The sequence below is a fragment of the Oncorhynchus gorbuscha genome, linkage group LG01 (assembly GCF_021184085.1).
Source record: "Oncorhynchus gorbuscha isolate QuinsamMale2020 ecotype Even-year linkage group LG01, OgorEven_v1.0, whole genome shotgun sequence".
Taxonomy (NCBI): Eukaryota; Metazoa; Chordata; class Actinopteri; order Salmoniformes; family Salmonidae; genus Oncorhynchus; species Oncorhynchus gorbuscha.
The window spans coordinates 94,705,464-94,723,112 of record NC_060173.1 but is presented as its reverse complement, the minus strand read 5'-3'; the positions used below and the strand labels follow the sequence as shown (position 1 = coordinate 94,723,112).

Genomic DNA, 17,649 nt, shown 5'->3' with positions numbered 1-17,649 from the left:
TGAGGGAGATATAAGTCTCCAACTTCAGTGATTTTTTGCAATTCGTTCCAGTCATTGGCAGCAGAGAACTGGAAGGAAAGGCGGCCAAAGTAGGTGTTGGCTTTGGGGATGACCAGTAAAATATACCTGCTGTAGCGCGTGCTATGGGTGGGTGTTGCTATGGTGACCAGTGAGCTGAGATAAGGCAGGGCTTTACCTAGCAAAAAAGTATAAACTTTTTTCAGAACCCTGTCTTTCAAAGATCATTTGTAAAAATCCAAATAACTTCACAGATCTTCATTGTAAAGGGTTTAAACACTGTTTCCCATGCTTGTTCAATGATCCATAAACAATTAATGAACATGCACCTGTGGAACGGTCGATAAGACACTAACAGCTTAAGACAGTCGGCAATTAAGGTCACAGTTATGAAAACTTAGGACACTAAATAGGTCTTTCTACTGACTCTGAAAAACACCAAAAGAAAGATGCCCAGAGTCCCTGCAGGTGGAGTGTCCGTCATGGTCTGTGGCGGTGGTCTGTGACATCGTCCTCCGTCATGTGTTACCCTTCCTGCAGGCTCATCTTGACATGACCCTCTAGCCTGACAATGCCACCAGCCATACTGCTAGTTCTGTGCATGATTTCATGCAAGACAATAATGTCAGTGTTCTGCCATGGCCAGCGAAGAGCCCGGATCTCAATCCGATCTCAATTCCCCGCAGAAATGTCTGGGAACTTGAAAGTGCCTTGGAGGAAGAGTGGGGTAACATCTCACAGCAAGCACTGGCAAATCTGGTGCAATCCATGTGGAGGAGATGCACTGCGGTACTTAATGCAGCTGGTGGCCACACCAGATACTGAATGTTACTTTTGATTTTGAACCCCCTTTGTTCAGGGAAACATTATTCCATTTATGTTCATTACATGTCTGTGGAACTTGTTCAGTTTATGTCTCAGTTGTTGAGTCTTGTTGTTCATACAAATATTTACACATGTTAAGTTTTCTGAAAATAAATGCAGTTGACAGTGAGAGGACATTCTTTTTTTGCTGAGTTTAGATGACCTGGAGCCAGTGGGTTTGGCGACAAATTTGTCGCAAGGACCAGCACAGAGAAAATACAGGTCACAGTGGTGGGTAGTATATGGGGCTTTGGTGACAAAACGGATGGCACTGTGATATACTGCATCCAATTGCTGAGTAGAGTGTTGGAGGCTATTTTGTAAATTACATTGCCGAAGTCAAGGATCGGTAGGATAGTCAGTTTTACGAGCGTATGTTTGGCAGCTTGAGTGAAGGAGGCTTTGTTGCGAAATAGGAAGCCAATTCTAGATTTAATTTTGGATTGGAGATGCTTAATATGAGTCTGGAAGGAGAGTTTACAGTCTAGCCAGACACATAGGTATTTGTAGTTGTCCATATATTCTAAGTCAGAACCGTCCAGAGTTGTGATGCTAGTCGGGAGGGCGGGTGCGGGCAGCGATGGTTGAAGAGCATGCATCTAGTTTTACTTGCATTTAAGAGCAGTTGGAGGCCACAGAAGGAGTGTTGTATGGCATTGAAGCTCGCCTGGAGGTTTGTTAACACAGTGTCCAAAGAAGGGCCAGATGTATACAGAATGGTGCCATCTGCGTCGAGGTGGATCAAAGAGTCACCCGCAGCAAGAGTGACATAATTGACATATACAGAAAACAGGAAAACAGGCCCTCGGATTTGACACACTGAACTCTATCTGAGAAGTAGTTGGTGAACCAGGCGAGGCAGTCATTTCAGAAACAATTGTGTTGAGTCTGCCGATAAGAATACGGTGATTGACAGAGTCGAAAGCCTTGGCCAGGTCAATTAAGATGGCTGCATAGTACTGTCTTTTATCGGTGGTTATGATATCGTTTAGGACCTTGAGCGAGGCTGATGTGCACCCGTGACCAGATCGGATTAGAAATGGTCGGTTATCTGTTTGTTCACTTGGCTTTTGAAAACTTTAGAAAGGCAGGGCAGGATGGATATAGGTCTGTAACAGTTTGGGTCAAGTGTCTCCCGCTTTGAAGTGGGGGATGACCGCGGCCACTTTCCAATCTTTAGGAATCTCAGACTATAGGAAAGAGAGGTTGAACAGACTAGTAATAGGGGTTGCAACAATGGCAGCGTAAAATTTTTAGGAAGAGAGGGTCCAGATTGTCTAGCCCAGCTGATTTGTAGAAATCCAGATTTTGCAGCTCTATCAGTACAGTGGGCAGCTGGGAGGAGGTGCTCTTATTCTCCATGGACTTTACAGTGCCCCAAATAGTGCCGCAGTATGCAGATTTCTGTTTGAAAAAGCTAGCCTTTGCTTTCCTAACTGACTGTGTATATTGGTTCCTGACTTCCCTGAAAAGTTGAATATCGCGGGGACTATTCGATGCTAGTGCAGTGCGCCACAGGATGTTTTTGTGCTGGTCAAGGGCAGTCAAGTCTGGAGTGAACCAAGGGCTGTTCTTAGTTCTACATTTTCTGAAAGGGGCATGCCTATTTAAGATGGTGAGGAAAGCACTATTAAAGAACAACCAGGCATCCTCTACTGACGGGACCGGGCATCCTCTACTGACGGGACCAGGCATCCTCTACTGACGGGACCAGGCATCCTCTACTGACGGGACCAGGCATCCTCTACTGACGGGACCAGGCATCCTCTACTGACGGGACCAGGCATCCTCTACTGACGGGACCAGGCATCCTCTACTGACGGGACCAGGCATCCTCTACTGACGTGACCAGGCATCCTCTACTAATGGGACCAGGCATCCTCTACTGACGGCACTATTGCGTTAGCCACAATAGTCACTCGGTAGCAGCTAGTTAGCTGCGATGATCCAGTGTGATGGTCCAGAGCATGCGGCAGGAATCCAGAAATGGAAAAAATCTGTCAGATATGCTTTTCCATATCGCGCTGTGCAGACTGGCAGGTATTATCCGGGCTATCAGGGCTAAAGCGGCTGGTGTCTGAGCTAAATGGTAAAGACTGCTAGAAGTGGCTAACAATGACTAAATAGCTAGTAGCTAATTAGCTGGCTAGCTGCTGATGGAGGTTCCAGTTATAAGGTCTAAAAAATAGCAGATCCGTACCACAATGGGTGAGGCGGGTTGCAGGAAGGTATATTTAATCCGAAAATTGAAAAAAAGAGATTGAAATATATTGAAATGTATACAAAAATTTACACGGGACAAAAACAAAAACCATCTTGGATACTCGTCTCATCTCTTTAGATGAGAGAAGAGGTGGATTTGTCTATTGACTGTAGCCCCGCCAGTGATGGGGTCAGTGTGTTGATTAAAGCTCCTTTATCAGACCTGTCTAGCACCACTATCACTGAATCACTGGCTTTGAAAACACACAAAGACTGAACGCACACACAGACAGACAAACTATTTTTCAAAGGTTCTCAAAAAAGGGTGTAAAGGATAGTGCTGTGGCTTTAAAGGCTATTCTAGGATATTCACAAACACACACACACACACACACACACACACACACACACACACACACACACACACACACACACACACACACACACACACACACACACACACACACACACACACACACACACACACACACACACACACACACACACACACACACACACACCTTTCAATATCAAACCCTGCCCGGAGCTTTAATCTGAAAGTCAATGTAATTCAACCTACTCTCTACTCTAATATCCACTGAGTCATTACTACATGCTGAAGCCAGTGTTTCCACTGATAAAAGAGGAGAGAATGAGGAGAGGATGAGAGGAGAAAGTGCAAAGAGACGAAAGAGAGAGGAGCATAGACAGAATGATGAGAGGACAGAGAGGGATCAGAGAGTGAGGAAAGAAAGGGATGAGTGTTGAAAGATAACCCTGAAGTAGAAGTGAAGAGCAGCAGTGTGGGTTTAGAGTACAGAGATAGGCCCACCCCTACACAGGCCGGACGGTCACCCATACATACACAGATACACACACGAGGATTGAGGGACAGTCATTACATTACATTTAAGTCATTTAGCAGTCCTGGTTCAACTGGTTCCTGTTTAATGCTACTTATCTAAATTCACTCCCTTATTCAGAAAGCTTTTCAGAACACACTTAACACCTACATAGACTGGAAGGTCATCTCAAAGGTTTCATCACATCCTACTTTTAATTGTTCTTTGGGTACTTTTCAAACTTTTTAAAATGAAGTGTGAAATGCCATTGTATTACTGTATGTAGGCCTCTCAGTACAGAGGGAGCTGTCCAGAGTACTGTGGTGCTGAACTTTCCTACAGCCCTGTCAGTGCTACTGAAGACTACTACATCTTGTTATTTTAATACTTGAATATTTGATGAGGGGTGTTGATGTCAACCGCCTGCATTCAATGGAGAGAGATGCTATGCTACTAGCCTCATGTCATGAATACTGTATGCATAGGCATCTCAAGACAACTTCGATATAAAGTGCTTTTTCTCAAATTTGCCGAGATGTCATGTGTCCTACTTATATCAGTACACTCGTAGCAACCTAAGCACTTCAAAAAATGTATTTAATCAAATAAACCTACGTAGCAAATAAGTCATTACATTTTTTGCTGACCAAATTCGACACTCTCTCATTGACCTCTACTGTATATAAAAAAAGAAACGGAACAACGCCACCTGCTCGAGAAGACAGATTTTTGGCCAAGTTATCCCTCTCCCGTCGCCTTTTCCTTTCTGGTGCTGTCTATGGTGCTGAACCATCCTACAGCCCTGTCAATGCTCCTGAAGACACCTTTAGTGCTGTCCATGGTGCTGAACTACCCTATAGCCCTGTCAATGCTCCTGAAGACACATTTAGTGCTGTCCATGGTGCTGAACTACCCTATAGCCCTGTCAATGCTCCTGAAGACACCTTTAGTGCTGTCCATGGTGCTGCAGCAGTCCTGTCTGTAGTGCTGACCTACTAGTCCCTTGGGACATCTCCCAAGAACCTAAGTGTGTGTGTGTGTGTGTATGTGTGTGTGTGTTTTACCGTCCGGTGATGAGGAAGAAGAGGGTGAGGATGATGAGGAGAGTGAAGCCTCCCACGGCTGCCGTGACGATCACCAACACCTGACCCTGGTCTGACGCCATGTCCGACGCTACGGGGAAGGGACAAACAATTGATTGATTATTATCTGGACTTATTAAGTGATTTACAGTATAGACATACAGCCATATCACTGGAAGAGAGATGACATCACAAAAACAAGATACATTCACATGATTAAGTCAGAAGAAAGTCAGAAGACAATAACTATACCACTTTTAAAACATCTTTATCAAATCAGACTGAGGAGAGAAAAGCACTTTTATTAGTAATAATTGATATTGTTAGTATTAATTAATTTGAAATGAATATGGAGAGATTGATGAACTCTTGGTCTGAAAGACAACCATTCTATTTTAAAAGGAATCATTCATATGCTTGGTGCCATTTCATTAATATTATTCATTCATGAAATTGTGATTTAGTCTCTGATCATTTGCCAAAATTAGCCACATTTGATATTCATTATTTTCCCTTCTCTCTGTTTCTTCACAGGGCTAACGAATGCCACATAATTGAAAGATGATTGCTATTAGCAAAATGTATTTCTACAAAATGTTACACTTAATGAATGTGAATTGGAGATCAGGATGAGTAGCCCCCAACCCAGACGTGACAGCATTTGTGTGCCCGCAAGTATGGATGTGTGAGGATCGGTGCCAATGTGTTTGTACGTGTGTGTGTGTACGCTTGTAATGTAAATGTGTGAAGTTCGGAATGTGTGTGTGTGCGAGAGTGTATATGTAGCTGGGGTCTGGACAGAGATAATTGCCAGTCAGACGGGGAGAGAGGAACACAGCTGATCAGAGGGGTAGATGACTTCACAGGACGGTTCTCCTGACCAGGAGTTCACATACACTCTGAAGCCTAACTAAGCAGTCGGGCCGGATTGACGCTAATGAGACCGAGGCCTGTGTGTTTGTGTGGATGTGTGTGAAAGGGTTGAATCTAAAGGGCTGTCATGACTGTCATGCCTTTGGAAAGTACTCAAGACCACTTGAGTTTTTCCACATTTTGTTACGTTACAGCCTTTTTCTAAAATGTATTAAACACTTTTTCCCTCATCAATCTACACACAATACCCCATAATGACAAAGCAAAAACTGTTTTTTAGAAAATGTAACAATTTTCTTTTTACCCCGGAAATAACACATTCACATAGGTATTCAGACCCTTTACTCAGTACTTTGTTGAAGCACCTTTGGCAGCGATTACAGCCTTGAGTCCTCTTGGGTATGACACTACAAACTTGGCACTCCTGTATTTGTGAAGCTTCTCCCATTCTTCTCTGCAGATCCTCTCAAGCTCTGTCAGTTTGGACGGGGAGCGTCGCTGCACAGCTATTTCCAGGTCTCTCCAGAGAGGTTTTTTCAGGTTGAAGTCCGAGCTCTGGCTGGGCCACTCAAGGACATTCAGAGACTTGTCCCAAAGTCACTTCTGTGTTATCTTGGCTGTGTGCTTAGGGTCGTTGTCCTGTTGAACCTGATGAACCTTCGCCCTAGACTGAGGTCCTGAACTCTCTTGATCAGGTTTTCATCAAGGATCTCTGTACATTGCTCCGTTCATCTTTCCCTCGATCCTGACTGGTCTCCCAGTCCCTGCTGCTGAACAACATCCCCACAGCATAATGCTGCCACCACCATACTTCAACGTAGGAATGGTGCCATGTTTCTTCCAGACCTGATGCTTGGAATTCAGGCCAAAGAATTCAATCATAGTTTCATCAGACCAGATAACCTTGTTTCTCATGGTGAGAGTTTTTAGGTGCCTTTTGGCAAACTCCAAGCGGGCTGTCATGTGCCTTTTATTGAGGAGTGGCTTCTGTCTGGCAACTCTACCATAAAGCCCTGATTGGTGGAGTGCTGCAGAGATGGTTGTCCTTCTGGAACGTTCTCCCAACTCTAGAGCGCTGTCAGAGTGACCATCGGGTTCTTGGACACCTCCCTGACCAAGGCCCTTCTCCCCCGATTGCTCAGTTTGTCCGGGCGGCTAGCTCTAGGCTGAGTCTTAGAGGTTCCAGACTTCTTCCATTTAAGAATGATGGAGGCCACTGTGTTCTTGGGGACCTTCAATGCTGCGGACATTTTTTGGTACCCTTCTCCAGATCTGTGCCTCGACACAATCCTGTCTTGGCGCTCTACGGACAATTCCTTTGACCTCATGGCTTGGTTTTTGCTCGGACATACACTGTCAACTGTGGGACCTTATATAGAAAGGTGTGTGCCTTTCCAAATCATGTCCAATCAATTGAATTTACCACAGATGGACACCAATTAAGTTGTAAAAATATCAAGCATTATCAATATAAACAGGATGCATCTGAGCTCAATTTCGCGTGTCAAAGCAAAAGGCCTGAATACTTATGTAAATAAAGTATTTCTGTTTTAATTTTTTATAAATTAGAAAACATTTCTAAAAACCTGTTTTTGCTTTTCATTATGGGGTGGTGTGTGTGTGTAGATTGATGAAGATGTTTTATTTATTTCATCCATTTTAGAATAAGGCTGTCACGTAACAACATGTGGAAAAAGTCAGTGTCTGAATACTTTCAGAAGGCACTGCAGATGGGGAAGGAAGAGGTTAGATAGGAGGAGAGGCAGAACAGGTATGGAGAGGCCGGGGACAAGCAGAAAGGGAAGGATACAGGGGAGAGAAGGGAGGGAGGTAAGGAGGGGAGGGAGGGAGAGGGTATTTTCTCCTTGATTAAAGGGCAGAACAAAGGCAGGCCAGGACTGTCTGATCCACTAGATAAAGAAAGCTCTTCAGCTGGATAGATGAGGGGGGAAAGAGGAGGAGAGGAGGAGGAGATAGGAGACACCACTGAGGCCAGATCAGTGGTTGGAGTGGACTGGTGCTGACCGACCAGTATAGAGAACCTACACCTCTATATTTCTACTGCTTGAGTTCTGGCACCTCTAAGATAAAAACCCTGGTACAGTAAAAAATAACCCCTTTAAGAACTGACCAAGTATATAGGACAGAACCACAAACACAGGTCTGTATGTTAGTATTCAGCATGGCTTTATTATCCCCGTGGGAACACTTTGGTTGTGGTTCTGTGTATACATAAAAACACACAATAAAGCATAGAAAAGGACATATACAGACAATAAATACAGGTAGAAAAGTGCATGAGCGATCAATGACTCATCTGTACACCCTATACATCAGTACACTCTGTCAACTTCAATGTCAGCTGTAAAGCATCTCGAAAAGGCAATATAAATACAAAACAACATCACGAGCACATTGGCAAGTTCATATATTTATCTTTTCATTGATTACATCTAGGGTTAAGTGTTAGGGGTCATGAAACAGACAGAGAGGGCAGTATGAGGTACTCACTGTCGTCCGTGGTCTCATACTCGTATTTGGGGCTGTAGGCGCTGTGTCCAGCGGAGGTGCGTGTTCTCAGGCTGAAGACGTAGCAGGTGGAGGGCTTTAACCCTGTGATGACCACACTGGGGGATTTGGTCCGCGTCGACGAGTAGCTCAACTCCTCATGTTCCTTCTCGTAGTACTTGACCTCATAGTCGACCACCAGGAGGGAGATCTGTTCTGGCTCCAGCCACGACAGGGCAATGCTGTTCTGAGATGCCCAGTCCTTCTTCAGCATGCCCACCATAAAGGGACCTGGAGGGAACAATCAGAGAGAATATTAGAGGTCAGGTGTTCAACTACTAACATCAAATCAAATTTTATTGGTCACATACACGTGTTTAGCAGATGTTATTGTGGGTGTAGCGGAAATTATTGTGCTTCTAGTTCCAACAAGTGCATCTATATCTAACAAGTAATTCCCAACAATTCCACAACTTAATACCCAATACACACAAATCTAAGTAAGGAATGGAATTAAGAATATATAAATATACTGTACGTCCCCAAATAATTCTGGGCTAAAACGATGTAAGGAATACTACATAAAAAACAAAATACTGCAAAGTTTCCTAAGAACTAGAAGCGAGGCAGCTCTCTCTGTTGGTGCCATCTTTCCATTTAGTCTGAGTAGTGATGGAAGGCTGACACCAGCTTCTGATTATATGCTTCATCCTTTTACAGGAAAGGCTTTGCTTTCCTAGAGATAAGAGCATCCAATTATCTTAATATCAAATATTAGGGGTTTTACGGTCATACTAGCGTCTGTGGATCCTCCAGTGACAACAGGTCTACCTGGGAGATTCGGTTAGTTAGCTGTGTTGTTATAAATCATATTAGTCGTGTGTTGATTACATTAGTGCTGAGTAAATATTGTCCCAGGGCTTGACTACAGCCACCGGCAGGTGATATCAGCCTCTCACTAATTAATATCCTATTAACTCAACATGGTAAACAGTTCGCTAAGATTTATCTACATAAATACCGCTGTTATTAAAACCTTTCAAAATAGATGGTGAACACTTTCTTTTTAGGGATGTCAAACTGTACTGTGTAACGGCCAAGGTAGGGGGTAGGTTATGACGGCAAGGAGATTTCAAATAGGTGCAGGATTTATTGGAAAAAAGGAGCAGAGAGTAATCATCAATCATTAGAAGAAAGACACGTTAAGTGGCTTTAGTCAGCCCTGACTTGACATAGAATACCATACACACCTTGTCCCCTCCTTCTCATCCCAAAAGATGAAACAAACTGATTTAGATACCCTATGTGGCGGAAAGCCAGTGGAATATACTCTCCCCATTTATAAACAAGTAGTGTCAGGTAGGCCTTAATAGCATGCTATCGCCCACATTTGTCTTACATTACCATGCGGGCACAAAATGACTCAATACAGGAATGTGGGCCTGAAAAATGACAAGTAAATATCAGTAAAGGAAAACAGGACAAGAAACACTATTATGAGAATTACAAACTCTTCTCAAAAGTGAACTAACCCACAGTGTGATGATTAAAACTCCTCTGTTTATTTCAGCTCCATCCGTTTCCTACAGTCATATCACCTTCGCGTCGAGGCTGCATTTCCAGCAGGCAGTTTAGTGCTGTGAGCTTAAACTAATTCTGCCTCCTGATCTATTTCAATGCTTGGTTTGTTCTTAATAATGAAGAACATAATAGCCTTTCAGGCTAGTAAGGCTTCCCAAATGTAAGCCAAAATTGAACAACAACATAATATCATGGCCAATTGAAATTAGCTGATTTATTTTGCATAATGAGTAAACTGAAAGGTCACTTCATTTTCTCTCACACACACACACACACACACACACACACACACACACACACACACACACACACACACACACACACACACACACACACACACACACACACACACACACACACACACACACACACACACACACACACACACACACACACACAAAATAATTATCATAACATCGACAGAAACACATACACAAAGCTGACAACTTATTAGGCTACACATTACTTTACATAGTAGGCTACATGTCACATCATTAATGTTGTGTTATGTGTGCGTTTGTACTTGTGTGTGTATGTTGTTATTTTTGTCCCTTGAAATACCCCATTCATCTCAATGGGGTGTTATCACCCACAAACCTGTAGATAAATAACATCTAAGAGAGCAGATGACCCTGTCCACACTAGTGTTGCACGGTATACCGTACCGCGCCTTTTATCAAATGTTTAGAGGTTTAGTACATTTTTATTGAATGGGTCCAATAATATCCACTTCACTTTCATGTATGTATTTTTATTTCCCCTTTATTTAACTAAGCACATATCAGGTGTGGCAGCTGTTAATCAGCCAACCGTATCCCATACCAGCCCTCACTTACCTGCTTCTCTCCATCCGCTCCTCATGCACATCTATTCCTCTGTCAGTTGTTAAATAGAATTTAGCCTTGATTGCGAGCGAGGATGGAGACCCTGATCAGTCTTCTGTTGTTACATTGGAGCAGTGCACAGAGTGAGCCAGGTTGATACATTGTATATCATTCCATCCCAGATATAACAAAGAGCACAGGCCAGTCTGAGGCGTTTGTTTGCAAGTTCACTGTCATGCAGCTGTGGCAAAGAGGAAAAACACAGGTATACTTGCAGCTTTACAGCTAAGACGGCTCAAACGGCTAAAATATCACTCCTATAACTGGAGCCTGTTTTTCTTCCTGTGCGATTTGGAGTGGATTTGATAGAATTTCACAAACCAAGTCATGGGCCGTTTTAAACTATTCCCAGCTGGCTAATTATTAGTTTGATAACAAACAACGTGGTTCAGTCATGTTACCTAGCTAGCTAACAACCTGGTAACTTGACATTTGGTTTAGGCACATTTGAATGGCACAGGAAAAGGGTCTGCTACTCATGAGATGTACTTAAAAAGGTAGGATTCATATAGACATAACTATATGAACAAAAATATCAATGCAACATGTAAAGTGTAGGTTTCATGAGCTGGAATAAAAGATCCCAGAAATGTTCCATACACACAAAAAGCGTATTTCCCTCAAATGTTGTGCACAAATGTGTTTACATCACTGTTACTGAGCATTTAGCCTTTGCCAAGATAAACAGGTGTGGAATATCAAGAAGCTGAATAAATGCACCTTGTGCTGGGGACAATAAAAGGCCACCATAATAATGTGCAGTTTTGTCACACAACACAATGCTACAGATGTGTCAAGTTTTGAGGGAGCAATTGGCATACTGACTGCAGGTATTTCCACCAGAGCTGTTGCCAGAGAATTGAATGTAGATGTTTCTACCATAAGTCCGCCTCCAACATCATTTAAGAGAATTTGGCAGTACGTCTAACCGGCCTCACAACCTCAGACCAAGTGTAACCACATTAGCCCAGGACCTCCACATCTGGCTTCTTCACCTCCAGGATTGTTAGACCAGCCACCATGGCAGCTGATGAAACTGTGGGTTTGTACAAATGAAGAATTTCTGCACAAACTGTCAGAAACCGTCTCTGGGAAGCTCATCTGCATGCTCATCGTCTTCACCAGGGTCTTGGCCTGACTGTAACAGACTTCAGTGGACAAATGCTCACTTTCCATGGACACTGGCACGCTGGATGAATCCCAGTTTCAACTGTACTGGGTTTATGGCAGACAGCGTGTATGGTGTCGTGTGAACAAGCGGTTTGCTGATGTCAACATTGTGAACAGAGTGTCCTATGATAGCTGTGGGGTTATGGTATGGGCAGGCATAAACCATGGACAATGAACACAATTGCATTTTATCGATGGCAATTTGAATGCACAGAGATACCATGACGAGATCCTGAGGCCCATTGTCCTGCAATTCATCTGCCTCCATCACCTCATGTTTCAGCATGATAATGCACAGCGACCATGTCGTAAGGATCTGTACACAATTCCTGGAAGCTGAAAATGTACTAGTTCTTCCATGGCCTGCATGCTCACCAGACATGTCACCCATTGAGCATGTTTGGGATGTTTCTACAACTTGACTGGAGTCCACCTGTGGTAGATTCAATTGATTGGACATAATGTGGAAAGGCACAAACCTGTCTATATAAGGTCCCACAGTGCATGTCAGATCAAAAACCAAGTCATGAGGTCGAAGGAATTGTCTGTAGAGGTCCGAAAAAGGATTGTGTCGAGGCACAGATCTGGGGAAGGGTAATGAGAAATTTCTACAGAATTGAAGCTCCACAAGAACACAGTGGCCATCAAACTGCCAAACCGAGCAATCGGGGGAGAAGGGTCATGGTCAGGGAGATGACCAAGAACCCGATCGTCAATCTGACAGAGCTCCAGAGTTCTTCTGTACAGATGGGAGAACCTTCCAGAAGGACAACCATCTCTGCAGAACTCCACCAATCAGGGCTTTATGGTAGAGTGGGCAGACGGAAGGCCAGCTTGGAGTTTGCCAAAAGGCACCTAAAGGACTCTCAGACCATGAGAAACAAGATTCTCTGGTCTGATGAAACCAAAATTGAACTCTTAGGCCTGAATGCCAAGAGTCACGTCTGGAGGAAACCTGACACCATCTCTACGGTGAAGCATGGTGGTGGCAGCATCATGCTGTGGCGATGTTTTTCAGAGGTAGGGAATGGGAGACTAGTCAGGATCGAGGGAAAGCTGAACGGACCAAAATACAGAGAAATCCTTGATGAAAACCAGCACCAAAGCGCTGAAGAACTCAGACTGGGGTGAAGGTTCACCTTCCAACAGGACAATGACCCTAAGCACACAGCCAAGATAACGCAGGAGTGGCTTCGGGACAAGTCTCCGAATGTCCTTGAGTGGCCCAGCCAAAGCCCGGACTTGAACCCGATCGAATAGCTCTGTAGAGACCTGAATATAGCTGTGCAGAAACGCTCCCCATCCAAACTGACAGAGCTTGAGAGGATCTGCAGAGAAGAATGGGATAAACTCTCCAAATACAGGTGTGCCAAGCTTGTAATGTCATACCCAAGAGGACTCGAGGTTGTAATTGCTGCCAAAGGTGCTTCAACAAAGTACTGAGGAAAGGGTCTGAATACTTATGTATTTGCTTTTGCTTTGTCATTACAGAGTATTGTGTGTAGATTGATGAGGGGGAAAAGGATTGAATCCATTTTTGAATAAGGCTATAATGCAACAACGTGGTAAAAGTCGATGGGTCTGAATGCTTTCCAAATGCACTTTATTTTTGTTCAGTGTCTTTCACTTTCTGGTGCTCTTTACATTCTGTTTCTGAAGATTAGAATATGTTTCATGCAGTGTTTTCCCCTAACTGACACAATGACATGCAGATCATTATGCATGTACACTCCTTCCTCCCATCCCTCCAGCCAAATCACAGGCCTTTGCAAATATGAGCAAATCAGACATTCTATGCAGCATTCTATTATACAGCGAACAACGTGAAGTTAAATTTAATATGTGTTGTATTGAGTAGAAGTATGACTATCAGTGACAGTTTTTTTTGTGTAGCTTATGAGCATAATGTTTAGAAAATGGGAACAAGCGTCCGACAGACAGGGCGAACAGGAAGCTAGGCCACTGAATTTTCCACCCTTGGTATCGTGATACTTGGCCTGGTATCGTGTCATTAGTCAAATGTTGGTAAGGTGACAACACTAGTCCTCACACACAGACACTGTGCCGAGTGTAACTGCTGTAGCATCTAGCTCAGTTAGGAGGGCAGCATCTGCTGCTAGTATATTGGCCTCTGATGGGAACAATAAAAACTTCATAAATACAATCTCCCCAGCCTGCATGATTACAATCCCACTCCTACTGTTGCAGAGCAACATGTAACACACACAACTTTGGTTTAGGAGAGTTAAGCCGAGACACACTGGTATACTCATGGCAGGGTACGGTGCCCAGTAGAGAGTTGGCAGATACACTGTAGAAAACAACCCTGAAAAAAATCGAACTCTCACCTTCAGCTCTCAATACATATGTAGGATCTTAATTTGATCACCGTGTTGTAGGAGAACTTTCCTGCAACAGGAAATGTACAACATGTAGTGTATTTGAGGTTTAAAAAGGCTTCTGAAGTTTTTTTATTTCCACTTTTCAGACTTGATTTCCCTTACAAAAAATGTATCAACCCCTACAAAAATGTAGATTCATTTTTACCCACACAAAAATTCAAATTTCTTGTTGCTGGAGGATTATTTTCCTGCTGTAGCAAACTGGCTCAAATTAAGATCTTACATATTTATGAGTGTAAACTGTATAATATTAGCCAGAATATTCATTGTAATTTTATACCAGAAACAGCCAAAATACATATTCATACCCCAAAACTGTTAGGGGGATACGGCAAAATTGTGCTTATTGAATTTTCTTATTGAAATTAATGTGCAATGCAACTCTGAACAGGTCTTCAAATGACGGTGGAACTGAAGAGAGAAGCATTTCTCTCATAGCATTCCTTCTAAGGATTATACCCTATAGCATTTATATCAAAACCCCCAGTGCACAGTACATCTCTCTCTCGGAGGAGGAGGACTGGAAACCCATTAGAATTATCGGTCAATTAGAATGGAAGCGACGGATGGATTTTCCAGTCTAGTGTAGTTAAGCTCCCAGTAAACTAATGTAGTCTCATTACAGCAGCTTGACATCTGTATGGTTTTAATGAGCTTGCCTGGCCCCAAGGCCTCCATTAACAGTTTAGAAAATCAATGGCTTCTATATTGATGCTTTAACACGCTTAAACGATATGAGAATGCTAGGTTACTAAGGGAGGGAGAAGAGGGAGAAGAGGGAGAAAAAAAGGAAGAAAGAAGACTAATGTGGTTTATGAAAACATGTTTGAGAAAAACAATAACTAGTAGACAAGGACATGTCAACATGTCTGATTGTTTTGTTGCTACCCTGCCATGATGATGTTTTAGATTCTACTCAGGAAGGAATATGAGAGAGATCACCTTTTGAAGGACACACACACACCAATCGCTGATCTCTTCCTTCACTTATATTTGTTTATGATGCGTTATGAGTTGCTCTAGGGAGCTGAGAGAGTAAATTACCTTTATTCATACAGGATGTAAGTTCCAGTGGGCCCTTAAGTAATCATTAAGACCGTTCTGAGAGTGTGTGGTGTGTGTGTACAGCATATAGTGTGTTAGTGTGTGAGTCTCCCTTAGGCAAGATCACCTCCCACCACAGTCTTATAAACCCAACCAAACCTGACCTGGCATCTCGGGAGCCTCTGACCTCATTGACAACTGAGCTCAACACCACTGCATAGTGGGTAGTCTGTAGACAGTGTTGGACATGTGGCGTAAACACAGGCACCCTGTGTAACAGTAAAGTGTCTGTAGACGGTAACAGTAAAGTGTATGTGGACTAACAGTAGTGTCTGTAACAGTAAAGTGTCTGTAGACAGTAACAGTAAAGTGTCTGTAGACGGTAACAGTAGAGTGTATCTAGATTAACAGTAAAGTGTCTGTAGACTGTAACAGTAAAGTGTCTGTAGATTAACAGTAAAATGTATCTAGATTAACAGTAACGTGTCTGTAGAAGGTAACAGTAAAGTGTCTGTAGACTGTATCTGTAAAGTGTCTGTAGACTGTATCTGTAAAGTGTTTGTAGACCGTACCAGTAAAGTGTCTGTAGACTGTATCTGTAAAGTGTCTGTAGACTAACAGTAAAGTATCTGTAGACTGTAACTGTAAAGTGTCTGTAGACTGTAACTGTAAAGTGTCTGTAGACTAACAGTAAAGTGTCTGTAGACTAACAGTAAAGTGTCTGTAGACGGTAACAGTAAAGTGTATCTAGATTAACAGTAAAGTGTCTGTAGACTGTAACAGTAAAGTGTCTGTAGACTGTAACAGTAATGTGTCTGTAGACTGTAACAGTAAAGTGTCTGTAGATTAACAGTAAAATGTATCTAGATTAACAGTAAAGTGTCTGTAGACTGTAACAGTAAAGTGTCTGTAGACTGTAACAGTAAAGTGTATGTGGACTAACAGTAGTGTCTGTAACAGTAAAGTGTCTGTAGACTGTATCTGTAAAGTGTCTGTAGACTAACAGTAAAGTATCTGTAGACTGTAACTGTAAAGTGTCTGTAGACTGTAACTGTAAAGTGTCTGTAGACTAACAGTAAAGTGTCTGTAGACTAACAGTAAAGTGTCTGTAGACGGTAACAGTAAAGTGTATGTGGACTAACAGTAGTGTCTGTAACAGTAAAGTGTCTGTAGACAGTAACAGTAAAGTGTCTGTAGACGGTAACAGTAGAGTGTATCTAGATTAACAGTAAAGTGTCTGTAGACTGTAACAGTAAAGTGTCTGTAGATTAACAGTAAAATGTATCTAGATTAACAGTAACGTGTCTGTAGAAGGTAACAGTAAAGTGTCTGTAGACTGTAACAGTAAAGTGTATCTAGATTACTGTTACCTTCTACAGACACTTTACTGTTAATCTAGATACACTTTACTGTTACAGTCTACAGACACTTTACTGTTAGTCTACAGACACTTTACTGTTAGTCTACAGACACTTTACTGTTAGTCTACAGACACTTTACTGTTACGTTCTACAGACACTTTACTGTTAAAGTGTCTGTAGACTGTAACAGTAAAGTGTCTGTAGACTGTAACAGTAAAGTGTCTGTAGACTGTAACAGTAAAGTGTCTGTAGATTAACAGTAAAGTGTATCTAGATTAACAGTAATGTGTCTGTAGACTAACAGTAAAGTGTCTGTAGACTAACTGTAAAGTGTCTGTAGACTGTAACAGTAAAGTGTATGTAGACTAACAGTAAAGTCTCTGTAGACTGTAACAGTAAAGTGTCTGTAGACTGTAACAGTAAAGTGTATCTAGATTAACAGTAAAGTGTCTGTAGACTGTAACAGTAAAGTGTCTGTAGACTGTAACAGTAAAGTGTCTGCAGACTGTAACAGTAAAGTGTATGTAGACTGTAACAGTAAAGTGTCTGTAGACTGCCAGAAAAGTGTCTGTAGACCAACAGTAGTGTCTGTAGACTGTAACAGTAAAGTGTCTGTAGATTAACAGTAAAGTGTATCTAGATTAACAGTAATGTGTCTGTAGACTGTAACAGTAAAGTGTATGTGGACTAACAGTAAAATGTCTGTAGACTACCAGAAAAGTGTCTGTAGACTAACAGTAGAGTCTGTAGACTGTAACAGTAAAGTGTCTGTAGACTGTAACAGTAAAGTGTATCTAGATTAACAGTAAAGTGTCTGT

The 17,649-nt window shown here is 42.5% G+C and overlaps 1 protein-coding gene across 1 annotated transcript in view; it reads right to left on the bottom strand.

Annotated features, from left to right (window-relative positions):
- epha6 (eph receptor A6) overlaps positions 1-17,649 on the bottom strand; it is a 249,428-nt gene that overhangs the window by 18,753 nt on the left and 213,026 nt on the right. The window contains exons 8-9 of the mRNA XM_046366591.1: positions 8,393-8,680; positions 4,991-5,099 (exon numbers count right to left, since the gene is read on the bottom strand). Of these exons, the coding sequence (XP_046222547.1) occupies positions 4,991-5,099; positions 8,393-8,680 (397 nt within the window). The remainder of the gene's footprint in view (positions 1-4,990; positions 5,100-8,392; positions 8,681-17,649) is intronic.